The 14,111-nt window shown below is 36.8% G+C and overlaps 1 protein-coding gene across 1 annotated transcript in view; it reads left to right on the top strand.

Moving 5' to 3' along the window:
- The window catches only part of LOC149080308 (pancreatic lipase-related protein 2-like), a 196,774-nt gene that overhangs the window by 105,758 nt on the left and 76,905 nt on the right, over positions 1–14,111 (top strand). Inside the window, exons 5-6 of the mRNA XM_089239435.1 lie at positions 12,188–12,304; positions 13,551–13,667. Of these exons, the coding sequence (XP_089095561.1) occupies positions 12,188–12,304; positions 13,551–13,667 (234 nt within the window). The remainder of the gene's footprint in view (positions 1–12,187; positions 12,305–13,550; positions 13,668–14,111) is intronic.

The raw sequence follows: 14,111 nt of genomic DNA on the forward strand, positions 1-14,111 counted from the left end.
CGAAAGTTTGATACGGAAAATTTGCAAATATAAAAATTTATTCCTTCAGATGTCTAATTATTTTTATTTCTCATAATTTTTTATGAATTTATTAGAAATGGTTGGGCCTCCTGGCAATTTGTACTTTTTTGGATGAGATAACTAATTGGTTTTTTGCTAAAACGTTATAATCGGGATCCAATGCATTTCATTCAAGTATTCTAAAATATACATCTCGGTTTTAGCGTAATCACGTTAGTTTATGAATGTCATTATAACCGAGTCTTAATGTATGCTCATGTAGGAAAGCAAAAAAATTTCACTAGTTAGGAAAATTTAATTTTTTCTTCATTGGTTTTTTTATTGCTATCAGTGCAAAAGCGCCAAACAAATAATTAGCTTCTGTGGAATAGAACTTCACCATACAGTTCTTCGAATTTGTCTTTTCCCCTCATTTTTATGGCAACCTGAGAAGGAGAGCAATTCCTTTGTCCAGTGCATCCCAAATACCATCACCCTCCTTGTCAAACCACTTAATAGACAATGGAAGACAGCAACCGCAGGTCCAGCCGAACCGTCTCATCAGGGTGTTCACACCTTTGCAATACATGATGGCAGCTTTCCGGTTACCCCAACCGTCCAAAAAAAATGTGGATTTTCTCGGTTGAGAAAACCGCGCTCAGCGGTTGCAGTTGTATCTGTGCGTTGACAGAATAAAACTATAGATGATGCCTTCCCCCCCCCCAACCTCAACCGCCTGCAACCGCGCCGTAGTCAGGTCCCGGCCTAAGGCTACCTGCACACTACGGTTCGGCTGGTGCGGTTGATCTTATCAGCAACCGTGGAATTTCGCGTGGAACACACACTGCTGTTAACAACCGGGGTTTTTTTATTGTTTAATGTCACGTGATCATATCGGAATTGGCTAAATTATTTTTGTCAAGCTGACGTCGACTACGATTATCATGCAAATTCGTGCTTATAAGTTGCATTGCAGTAAAATTCCTCTTAACGGACACCCCCTCAGATGCGGTCACCCCCCCCTTTTTTTACGGCCAAATAATAATTTATAGTTGTATAATATATAAAAGTATGTATTTCAAACCCCTGATTAACGATCACCCCTCTTTCACGCACGAATTTTTTAGTCCTGTCAGTGTCCGCAAAAGAGAGGTTTTACTGTAAAAAAATTTTCAGGTAATTAAATTATTTAATTTTCTGTAACAATATTTGACGTTTGGAATTAAGTCGGAGTTGAAGAAAGACAACCCAAAAGAGAGTTGACCCATTTTTGACCAATCTTACAATTCGTGACCAAATCACACAATTTTTTTTATATATGATGACTGGCTATTAAATTAACATATTTTTGAAGTTTTAAAAAATTGGACATGAATTTAGCACGTTTTTCTTTGTAATTAAAGTAAATTTCCAATTAACTAAATTTCTAATTAATGGAAATTAATCATGATAATTATAATTTTGGGAACCTCATGTGACAAAAAAAATTATTTCTGTTGATGGTCAGGAAAAAAATTCAGATAGAAAATCGGAATGAAATTTGAAAATTTCATGTTTCAAAAACGCTAAATAATCAAATTTCACTGTAAAAAATTTTTAAAAAACACTGATAAAACACTCTCTCATTAGACCTTTTAGTTCATTTCATGAAAACATTTATGCGAAAAATATCTGAAAAAAATATTAAACAAAGCATCGCACAAACGCAACGTTAATCAAAAATGGGATAAAAGGAAAACCTCATGAAAATATTGATGACTGCAACGTCTCATTATATATTATACACAGACGTAATGTTCCGAGACAATTCGGTGTTAGTGAGGGATCGAACCCCCCCTTCCTTTTGGATCCGCACCTGTCCCAGGGAGTTCCAGCGGCCAACATTTTTTTAATAGATACTTGTGCAATAAATTTCCCTTTGACTAAATTCAATTCAATAAGGAGAAAGGGTCTCGCTCTTAGATGAGAGTAGAAGGTCCTGGAGAAAAGTGGGGGGGGGGAGCAAATATGGTGCAAAGGGCCATTGGGCAAAAAAAAAATTTTGACAACCACTGGACCATATGATATTTTATTTTAATTTAATTTTTTTTTTAATTTATTCAATCATCATATAACGCTGTATAATTATACTAAAAACATCCATCAATGGGACATTAGCGGATTCCTTCTGATGAACACAAAGAACGTAATAACGAAAAACTTCATAAAAACTTCTTCGTTTACCATTTTTCCTCATCAGTTATCAGATGATGATTTTCTCCAGATGGTGCGATGACACGAAGGGAACGTAGTGTTCTTCTTACGAAATCATTTGAATGCTTCTTATACTATACTAAATCCGTTTGCAGGCACAGATTTATGGCTTTGCCACGTGCTGGCTATTCGAATTGCTCTGCCTTTTTCACGATATAATTTAAAGTTCCTGACAACGAATTACTAAAATTTGCTGGCCTCCGAACTTGCTATCCAGGCCCGCTTAACACCCTGTACATACGGCACCAGGGCCGCAACTAGGGAAAAGCAGGCGGGACTGATACCAGGGCCGTCTAAAGACTATCATGGGCCCCCGGGCCAAGTGGTTTTCCGGAGGCCCAACCTGGTAAGTCCTAGAAAATTTCAACCGGATCTCATTTTTGTGAAGCCTCTCTTCTCTTGAGGCCCCCGGGCCCATGCGTTAAGACGGCACTGACTGATTTCCGAACTCCCAGCCAGAGGGATACACAAATGTTATTCTTTCATCTCTCCCTAAATATTAAAAGGGGGCGTCAAAATGCGTGCTTGTCCCGGCTGACCACGCATGTCGTTGTGGTCCTGTACATCAGTATGTATGTTGCAAGGTTTAAGGTACATACAGGGCCGCAGCTGGATATATTTTTAACTAGCAAGCTTTTGGCGTCCCCGTGTAAGGAAAGGTTAGAAGGAGTGGTTAAAGGGGTAATTTGGCGCCCCCTCTAGTTCAGCACTCGGTACAGTGGACCCGTTCTCCTTAGTTGTGGCTTTGTGTGTGTATGTAAATCAAAAACTGCTCGAAAAGAACGTTCGGTGTGAAAATTCGATATTACCCGCATACAACGTTTTGTCTAGATCAGCGGTTCTCAACCTTTTTTGACCCACGGAGCCCTTCCCAGTATATAATTTCTATGGCGGAGCCCCGTAAACCTATTTTTTATTTATTCATCAAAGTTACGGACTTATTTTTATATATTATTCAAAAATATTAATTTTTTTTTCAAATTTACTGTTTTTCTTTAATTTTCCTCGAGCGGCCGCGGAGACCCTGGGAAATCACACGAAGCCCTTAGGGCTCCGCGGAGTACCGGTTGAGAACCGCTGGTCTATATGGTTTTTTTTTAATTCCAAAAACAGATAGACAGCCACATTCATATTCGATGCAAAAATAAATACCAAAAAGACAGAATAATGAAAGCAAGACACACACAATGCAGCTGTCAGGGACATATCCCTCCCCCCTTTTAAAATTATGCTTTTAATAGATGTTTCAAAAGTTTGATATGGGATTTGCAAATATAAAAATTTATTCCTTCAGATGTCTAATTATTTTTACTTCTGATAATTTTTTATCAATTTATTAGAAATGGTTGGGCCTCCTGGCAATTTGTACTTTTTTGGATGAGGTACTAATTGGTTTTTTTGCTAAAACGTTATAATCGGGATCCAATGCATTTCATTCAAGTATTTTAAAATATATATCTCGGTTATAACGGCGTAATCACGTTACTTATAACCGAGTTTTAATGTATGCTCATGTAGGAACGCAAAAACAAAAAAAATATCATTGGTTATAGAAAAATTTAATTTTTTCTTCATCGGTTCTTTTATATTGTTATTAGTGCAAGAGCGCCAAACAAAGAATTAGTTTCCGTCGAATGGAACTTCACCATTCAGTTCCTCGAATTTGTCTTTTCCATAGACTAAAGATATAAATAGACCGCGCACACTATTCATAAAACTTGTCGAACGTGAAGAAAAGATGAGCAGTATTGTCGGGGAAAGAACAGGTTCTGCGCTATTACATTTGGCTCGTTTTCGCAGAACATAGTGATTTCGCTTAACACCCTGTACATACGGCACCAGGGCCGCAACTAGGGAAAAGCAGGCGGGACTGATACCAGGGCCGTTTAAAGACTATCATGGGCCCCCGGGCCAAGTGGTTTTCCGGAGACCCAACCTGGTAAATCCTAGAAAATTTCAACCGGATCTCATTTTTGTGAGGCTGGAAGCTGCCATCAACTATTGGAAATGTTTGAACTACCTGATGACGGTTCGGCTGGACTCGTGGTTGCTGTCTTCCATTGTCTATTAAGTGGTTTGACAAGGAGGGTGATGGGATTTCGGATGCACTGGATAAAGGAATTGCTCTTCTTCTCAGGTTGCCATAAAAAAATGATGGGAAAAGACAAATTCGAGGAACTGAATGGTGAAGTTCCATTCGACGGAAACTAATTCTTTGTTTGGCGCTCTTGCACTAATAACAATATAAAAGAACCGATGAAGAAAAAATTAAATTTTTCTATAACCAATGATATTTTTTTTGTTTTTGCGTTCCTACATGAGCATACATTAAAACTCGGTTATAAGTAACGTGATTACGCCGTTATAACCGAGATATATATTTTAAAATACTTGAATGAAATGCATTGGATCCCGATTATAACGTTTTAGCAAAAAAACCAATTAGTACCTCATCCAAAAAAGTACAAATTGCCAGGAGGCCCAACCATTTCTAATAAATTGATAAAAAATTATCAGAAGTAAAAATAATTAGACATCTGAAGGAATAAATTTTTATATTTGCAAATCCCATATCAAACTTTTGAAACATCTATTAAAAGCATAATTTTAAAAGGGGGGAGGGATATGTCCCTGACAGCTGCATTGTGTGTGTCTTGCTTTCATTATTCTGTCTTTTTGGTATTTATTTTTGTATCGAATATGAATGTGGCTGTCTATCTGTTTTTGGAATTAAAAAAAAACCATATAGACCAGCGGTTCTCAACCGGTACTCCGCCCGGTAAGTAAATTTGAAACAGTAAATTTGAAAAAAAAATTAATATTTTTGAATAATATATAAAAATAAGTCAGTAACTTCGATGAATAAATGAAAAATAGGTTTATGGGGCTCCGCCATAGCAATTAAATACTGGGAAGGGCTCCGTGGGTCAAAAAAGAGCCGCAAAATGCCGCTGTGGTGGTCGAGTGGTTATAGTGCCGGACTCGTGATGCGAGGATCCGGGTTCGAACCCCACAGTGGTGGTCGGCTGAAGTTGGTTTTCTGTGGTTCCCAACCTCAAGGCGCAAATGCGAGCCGATCTCCCCGTTAAAAAGTCTCGTCACAGAGAGCAACAGTCCTACAACGGTAAATCATTCAACCATAACACTTCACTCATAGTTAGTAAAACTGGGGGCAGATGACAGCACTACACATAACAAGCATTACACAGAAACAAACATTACGTCAGGTTGCACTACACGTACACGCACATTCCCGCATGTACCGATTCGTTGGGGGGTTCCGCGGGGGGGGGTGCATGTGTGGTGTAGCAGTAGTAGGTAGGGGCTCGGGGATCCATGATGTTCTTAAGTCAGCAACATCGTTTTGGGGTTTGCCTGTTGTGTTGTTGTATTTGTATAAAAGGTTGAGAACCGCTGATCTAGACAAAACGTTGTATGCGGGTAACATCGAATTTTCACACCGAACGTTCTTTTCGAGCAGTTTTTGATTTTCATACGCACACAAAGCCACAACTAGGGAGAACGGGTCCACTGTACCGAGTGCTGAACTAGAGGGGGCGCCAAATTACCCCTTTAACCACTCCTTCTAACCTTTCCTTACACGGGGACGCCAAAAGCTTGCTAGTTAAAAATATATCCAGCTGCGGCCCTGTATGTACCTTAAACCTTGCAACATACATACTGATGTACAGGACCACAACGACATGCGTGGTCAGCCGAACAAGCACGCATTTTGACGCCCCCTTTTAATATTTAGGGAGAGATGAAAGAATAACATTTGTGTATCCCTCTGGCTGGGAGTTCGGAAATCAGTCAGTGCCGTCTTAACGCATGGGCCCGGGGGCCTCAAGAGAAGAGAGGCCTCACAAAAATGAGATCCGGTTGAAATTTTCTAGGACTTACCAGGTTGGGCCTCCGGAAAACCACTTGGCCCGGGGGCCCATGATAGTCTTTAGACGGCCCTGGTATCAGTCCCGCCTGCTTTTCCCTAGTTGCGGCCCTGGTGCCGTATGTACAGGGTGTTAAGCGGGCCTGGATAGCAAGTTCGGAGGCCGGCAAATTTTAGTAATTCGTTGTCAGGAACTTTAAATTATATCGTGAAAAAGGCAGAGCAATTCGAATAGCCAGCACGTGGCAAAGCCATAAATCTGTGTCTGCAAACGGATTTAGTATATAAGAAGCATTTAAATGATTTCGTAAAAAGGACACTACGTTCCCATCGTGTAATCGCACCATCTGGAGAAAATCATCATCTGATAACTGATCGGGAAAAATGGTAAACGAAGAAGTTTTTATGAAGTTTTTCGTTATCACGGTTCTTTGTGTTCATGAGAACGAATCCGCTAATGATCCATTGACGATGTTCTTAGTATTATTATACAGCGTTATATGATGATTGAATAAATTAAAAAAAATTAAATTAAAATAAAATATCATATGGTACAGTGGTTGTCAAATTTTTTTTTTGCCCAATGGCTAATGGTCTTTAATGGTCATAAATCAACACGGTCAAAATTTTTTATCGTGACTTGTGATTGCATAGAAAAACAAGTCAACGCCTATGAGGAGGGGCCTAATATAGTGGTGAATATGATACAAGATGAAGATTCAAAACGAAATCTGGAGAAATTCCCTAATTGTTATTTTCCGCATAAAACGTATGAATAATTATTTTTATCAAAGGGATCTGTAAAAATTTGATAAGCATAGTTATATGAAAATATATTATAGTGCCAAGCATATGTGGAATTGAAGCTATAGAGAAAATGAGATATATATCTTTTTTTTTTCTTTGTTCAGTTTGAATTTCTGTATGCCAGAAGTAAATACACGATGCATGTGTAATTTTTCTAACTAGTGAAATTTTTTTGCTTTCCTACATGAACATACATTAAAACTCGGTTATAAGTAACGTGATTACGCCGTTAAAACCGAGATATATATTTTAAAATACTTGAATGAAATGCATTGGATCCCAATTATAACGTTTTAGCAAAAAAAAAAAAAAAATTAGTACCTCACCCAAAAAGTACAAATTACCACGGGGCCCAACCATTTCTAATAAATTCATAAAAAATTATCAGACGTAAAAATTTTTTATTAGTATATACAGTAAAACCTCTCTTTTGCGGACACCGACAGGACTAAAACAATTCGTCCGAGAAAAAGTGGTGACCGTTAATCAGGGGCTTGAAATACATACTTTTATATATTATTATTTGGCCGTAAAAGAGGGAGTGACCACATCTGAGGGGGGTGTCCGTTAAGAGGGGTTTTACTGCAATGCAACTTATGAGCATGAATTTGCATGATAATCGTAGCCAACTTCAGCTTGGCGAAAATAATTTAGCTAATCCCGAGATGTCACGTGACATTAAAAAATAAAAAACCCCGGTTGCTAACAGCAGTGTGTGTTTCACGCGAAATTCCACGGTTGCTGATAAGATCAACCGCACCAGCCGAACCGTAGTCTGCAGTTAGCCTCGCACCAGATGAAAGAACACTTCACCATGTAAGCACGTGTGGAAGAGGTCCATGTTTTGGCACATCCGGGTGCGAATCTCAGATTTTGTTGAAATCTATTTTTTAAAGTAAATAATTGTTTTGGGAATTCAAGTGATATAGTTTCTTCAAAGTTTTCGTAAATCACAGTACACCAAGAATTGAATGAAGCAAACGATGAGCATCACCTCCAACACGTAACACCTGATATAACTCGTCGAAACATATATTACTACCGCAACGAGACTCAATGCTGGAGAAACTCATTTGGACAGTTTGAGCAACGATCACTAAAAGTCATTGGAAGGACAAATCAATATATTCGAATCCCGATATTCGAGAGATGTACGTGGAGAGTATTTTTACCATATCCTCCGGGTGACGCATGATATCCCGCTTTGGTCGTCCCGTGTGTGTGTAATATCCAGGTGACTGGTTGTCATCGGTTACTGCGTCACATGGTGTATATAGGACTATGCCAAAGAAATCTGCCCTCCGAGCACAACACAACAACGAAAGGTACCTATTTTTTTTTTTTTTTTTTGAAGCGTTTCCTTTTTTTTTGTATTTTTTTTAGTATATAACTTTTTGTTGTGTGCACATTTTTCGGATTTGAATTAACCAAATTAGATTGAGCAGAAAAACAAAATTTTGCTAATTGTCATTTTTCTAATTTTATATTTTATTATCCTGATGTTTGCTACGGATATAATTCCGAATATCCACTATTATCATGAGATGCAAGCGCTTGTTATCTTTAATTTTTTTTACCTCCACCCTTTTTATTGTAATAAACACAAAATTAAATGGACTACTATCGATTGAATTACACTATCGATCTGGATAGAATTCTTTTTGCATTTTGTCTTGTCACTTGCCATCTTCCCCATTTTCATGTGTATTTCATCTAGGTAACACGACCACCACCACCACCTATGCAAAAATACTAAATTTCAATTTAATAATTTATTTCACCACACTAACCTTGAAAAAACATTTTAAATCAATATAAGTTGATTAAGGTATCCGACTACGTTTGAAATCTCATTTTAGAAAAAAATATAGATTTTTTTTCTTTCATTTTCCAGGAAAGCCCCATTTTTTGTGATTATAAACAAGGCTTGTTTTGTTTACATGAAGCTTAGAACCAAAGTTACGTCCACTTTAGAGTTGCGTTCTTACCTCAAGTGATCTGTGAATGAAAATTTTAAAGGCATTTTGTGAAGAATATTATTTCTCACATTTTACTTCAGTTTAAAAAATTATTTCTAAAAATCTATTGACTATATTCACAAAATTCCCACGTACATCAATTGACTGAAATGACACTTTTGCCAAAATTTAGGATTCGAGTAGGAGTGAAAACGTCGTGTAGTTGAAGTTATGTGGTACATAAATGAAATATTTTAACATTAAAAAGTATGAGTAACTTACCCTGGCGTGGAGAATATGATTCACCATACAGGGGTTCCCCGGAGGGAACATTTATTTTCTCAATGAAAAAAAACCATACATACATATACATCCTACCCCAGGGAGCACCATCAACATCTCGCGAACAGCAATTTGGTGCCCTAGGGGCTTACGAAAAGTATTTTACATTAAAGAAAAAAAAGTTAGAATATCATCACATTGACATATAGTCAACATAAAAACTATATATACATCCTAAACATTAAAAAGTATAGAGAATAACTGAGGTCAAACCTGAACGTCGTATAAATGAGAATTATTTTTTTGTAAATTAAAGTCGTATAAACGGGGTTCCACTGTAAATGAGTGATTTCCCGTTCTCGACCACTCCAAAATGTCTTTTGAAAAGCTCGTCGTGTGGAGAGGTGGATCAGTGGGCGAAGCGCACTCGGCACCCACGTGCGTCAGCGCGAGCAGCTAGCCATCATGACGAAATACTATTTAATTCATTAACAAATGTCATTCACACTAATAATTATAATTATTGAACAATTATTGATTAATCAAGATGAATGGGGAACTATTAAGTTAATGATGTTAAATTAATTCATTTAAAACGGGCTTTAACTGGTAGGAGTAAATTAATTATCAGCATCAATTACTTAAATAGCGTCTAAACCTCATCATGGTGGTTATTCCGTTTGTTAATTCCTTGTTTATAATTATTAAATTAATATTAATTAACTTGTAAGCATCAGGAACTGATGATTAATTAATTTATTTAAAACGGACTTTGACTTGGTAAAAATCCGAAATGCAAACGTTTACAAGCGTTTTTTGGACTCACCAACTCGTGGTAAAATCCAAGTCTTTGGGATTTTACCGTGACATATAAACCGTAATAAGTAATATGGTGAAACGCGGGCAATTTAGTCGCTAAACTTTGACTCTGGGCTTTGTGTGTGCATTCCTCAACTTCTTCATAAACTGACATATTCATTATTCATTAAGTTGCGTTCCCAGCTAGATGTAATGCATCAAAATAATTAGCTTCTTCCGCAAATTATTTCATCCAATACAATCAATCATCCACACAGAGGCGTCGGAGCCGGGGGTGCTGTGGGTGCCACAATAATTTGTAGCATGGATCCGAGCACCCCAGAATTGATTCAGAAATTAAAATTTTCGATATAAAACGAAAGACGCGCACCCACAGTTTAGAAACACTTCCGACGCCCCTGCATCCACATAACCTTCATTTTTTTTAAACCGAAGGCATTACAGAGGTTGCAAATGATAAATTTCCCCCCATAGCAAATGGTAAAAAAAATGTCTTCATCCATAACTACTACCAGCAACAGCACAACACTAACGAAGACTGACGAACTGACACAAAAACTTTTGCAAAAACAATTTTATATAGTGTAATGTGGTCCATTTCCTTTATAAAATAAATTTTATAAAAAAAATTTGAATACAAAATTTATAAAAGATCTTTGCCAAGTTTTATAAAAGAAATTTTATCAAACTTTTGTAGAGTAATACCAGCCTAACACACCGATTAACAATTTCTTTTAAGCGCGCGTCCTACGATTCTTGGTCGGCGACACAGGTTAGATAATTAAAGTAAAAGATAATAAACCGCCGTTGAACATAAACCACAAAAATCACAGCCGGCGTGAAGGAAATCCCGTACTTGTTCGGAACAAACACGCCGGCTGTATCTTTGCGGTTTTATGTCCACAACAAAGAGACTTTTTATAATCTTTTACTTTAATTACCTTACCCTGCGTCGCCGACCAAGAATCGTGGGACACGCGCTTTAAAGTAGCGAATGTAGGGGGTCTTCTTCAACGGTTGGCAGAGGAGAATAGCAATTCTTCGAGATGTGAACAAAAAATATCTTCAGAAAAAATTGCGAATGCTTTAGAACTCTCTCAAAGTAAAAATATCAACAATAAAAGATTAGGAGGTTCGCATACAGTGTGTTCGAAACTAAAGGCTGCTGTGCCTTTACAAGCACGTACAGTGATGAAATTCGAGTTCGCTAAAAGCACTTAATTTTAGGGGATTAGACTCATACATTTAGGACTACATTTTTCTGTTCATACCTCTTAAACTCAAGTACTCATGGCAAACTCCAATCTCATTACTCTGTGCGTTCGTATGAAGCGATAAGGGCAGCCTTTACTTTCGTAAACTTTATGCGAAATCCTAATCTTCTATTGGGGGCACTTGTACAAGAGAGTTCTAAATCATTCGAAATTTTCTCTGCAGACATTTTTTTGTTCACATCTCTAACTATTGCTATTCTCCTCTGCCAATCTGTTGAAGAAGACGGCCTGACCGTACCTTTTTACTCAGAATAGCATTCGCTATTCTTGAAGAAATTGTTAATCCGCATCTTAGAGATATTGATATTCTATATATACAGTATATATATATCCATATATCCATATTTTCGAGAAATTAATCTACACGTTTTAATCGGAGGATCGTACCTCTTTCCATGGAAAACAGCTTATTGCTTCATAACATCCTTATGAATCCATCTTCATGAAAAACAACCACGTAGAATATTTCGGAATCTCCCAGGAATGATGCCTTGCCATTAGGATATGCAAGTAAGGTAGGTGACACAAGAAAAGGGGAGTAGCATTAATATTTTTTGCATTACACTGATATAATTGAAAAAATATATTTACTAAAAAAGTATTGTGAATTTTTGCAAATAAGTTTTCAAGATGTTACTCTTCTCATCCTAGTCATCATCTCAGAAAAAAAAATGTCAAAAAATTCTGACTTACTTCTTTTAAATCACCGTTTTTCCACCTGGCCTTATAGTTTCACCACTGTATGAACCGAACTATATCAGCTCCTAATAAGTATTTTAAAATCATTATTTCATCCAATACTTTGAATAATATCTGTACAATATCTGTTATTTTCATATTACACACGCCATTCAGCAACTCTATGTATTCAGCCTAATGAATAATTTATTTTTCTTGTTACTTAGGCTGTGATCCCGCTGAACCTTACTTCCAAAACATGCCTATAAATGTTCGACTGGATCCAACTGATGCGGATTACATTGATGTTATACATTCTGATGCAACTTCCATATTATTCTTAGGTATCCAAACTTATAAGAAAGTCTTACTGTAAATTGTGCAAATATTGTGTTTCTATGCAGGCTGGTTAAGATTGTTGTCCGCAGAACTATCGCTGCAAATATTGGCATCAGAAGTATAATTCCAATAACACAAATACTCCTTCCAAATATAATTTCAATTACAAAAAAACATTTAATGACATGCTATTTCTTTAAATGTCATAATTTTTTGAGGGGCAGTATAAAAATAAAATAAAGAAATTAACTTTTTATACAGTCCCCGTGTGCTGAAACTTCTAATTAGTGAAATGTAGAACCTGCTAAAAAAGTATTTTGCAAAATATTCCGTATATTAAATGCATTATTTAAAGACACTCAGAATTTTCAGCATTTATCACCTTTAACTGAGGTTGTGATTCAAAAATTACCAAAACGTAAATTAAATTCAAAGTGTAGAATTCTGAAAAACAAAATGCAATTGCTATTGTGATTAAAAAAAATAGAATAGTTTCACTGTTTGATATTTTTTTAATAATCGAAATCTTTTCAGTGAAGTTGTTTCACAACTTAATCACACCTTTCAATTTAAGTTTCTCATGTGATCAGCGGTTTGAAATTGGAGCTACCATCGTTTCCTGTGTCTTCTGAACAGATATTTTACAACACGTTATGTTATGGGGGGGGGGGGGGTTCACTTCACTTCTCAGTCTTCGAAACATTGAATAATTACTAATTTTATAATTCGAAATAACTTTGTGGAAGTGGGATGAAAAGTATACGACACATTGGGTGAAGAAAAACATTAAAAAAATAAACAGTGTAAAATAATCTAAATAAAATAAAAACCAATTACGGAAGTTGATTTCATTTCATTGACGTATATTTCCTAAAAATTAGAATTTTTGTGAACCAATGCAAACTCACCAAAACTGCGATAAGTCACCAAAACAAATTAATTTTTTATCTTTAATACCTCGATAAATATTGCATTTAAAAATATAGAATTTTTCGCAAATGACTTATAGCAGCATATTCTACATTTTACTTTAGGACACGGGGACTGTATGAGAAGTTAATTTCTTTATTTTCTCATGTACATGACCCATCAAACAATTAAGGCATTTTAAGAACTCGCATGTCATTTCGAAAATATAACTAGAAATACAGTGTGCACTTCTAAAGTGAACATTTGCAAACATGGCTCTGTGAACAAACAGTTTCAATCACCCTGCACAGTTTTCTGAAAAATTATTCTCCAATTACGCAGGTTTGGGAATGAGCCAGATGGTAGGCCATGCTGACTTTTTTCCGAATAATGGCCGTAAACAGCCCGGCTGCAAAACTGATAAAGTTACGTCTTTTGTAATAGAAGGTTTAAACGAAGGTAAGATAACTCTTTCAAGTTTTAAAAAATGAATGAAAGATAACTTCTTATAAGCTTCAACGTACATGCATAGTACAATTAAACCACGGCCACGCTCGTGTCAAGGTTGGTCCAATACGTTCCAAGGTTGTACATGGGCAAATAGTGTGGTTGCTTAACCATTGGCAATGATTGTCAAATGTTGGAAGCTGGAAGGTATTGGAAGACTGCCTTGCAGTTTCCAACTCAAGTCAACGGTGCCACCTTCTTTCCCGATGTTTCAATCCATCTGACCACGCATTGGGCGAAGAACGTCAACAGTCACAACACGGAGAGAGTTCTGGAAGCAAATATTCGAAGAAAATATTTGCAAATGACTATTGGGCTAGACTTGACATGAGTGTGGCCCTGGCTTTACCGAAACATGTTTGTTTACGTCCAAAAGTGCCTGGTGTGAGCAGTTCC

The sequence above is a fragment of the Pholcus phalangioides genome, unplaced genomic scaffold, assembly GCF_987345545.1.
Source record: "Pholcus phalangioides strain wild (caught in Gottingen) unplaced genomic scaffold, Ppha-v1.0 ptg000011l_1, whole genome shotgun sequence".
Taxonomy (NCBI): domain Eukaryota; kingdom Metazoa; phylum Arthropoda; class Arachnida; order Araneae; family Pholcidae; genus Pholcus; species Pholcus phalangioides.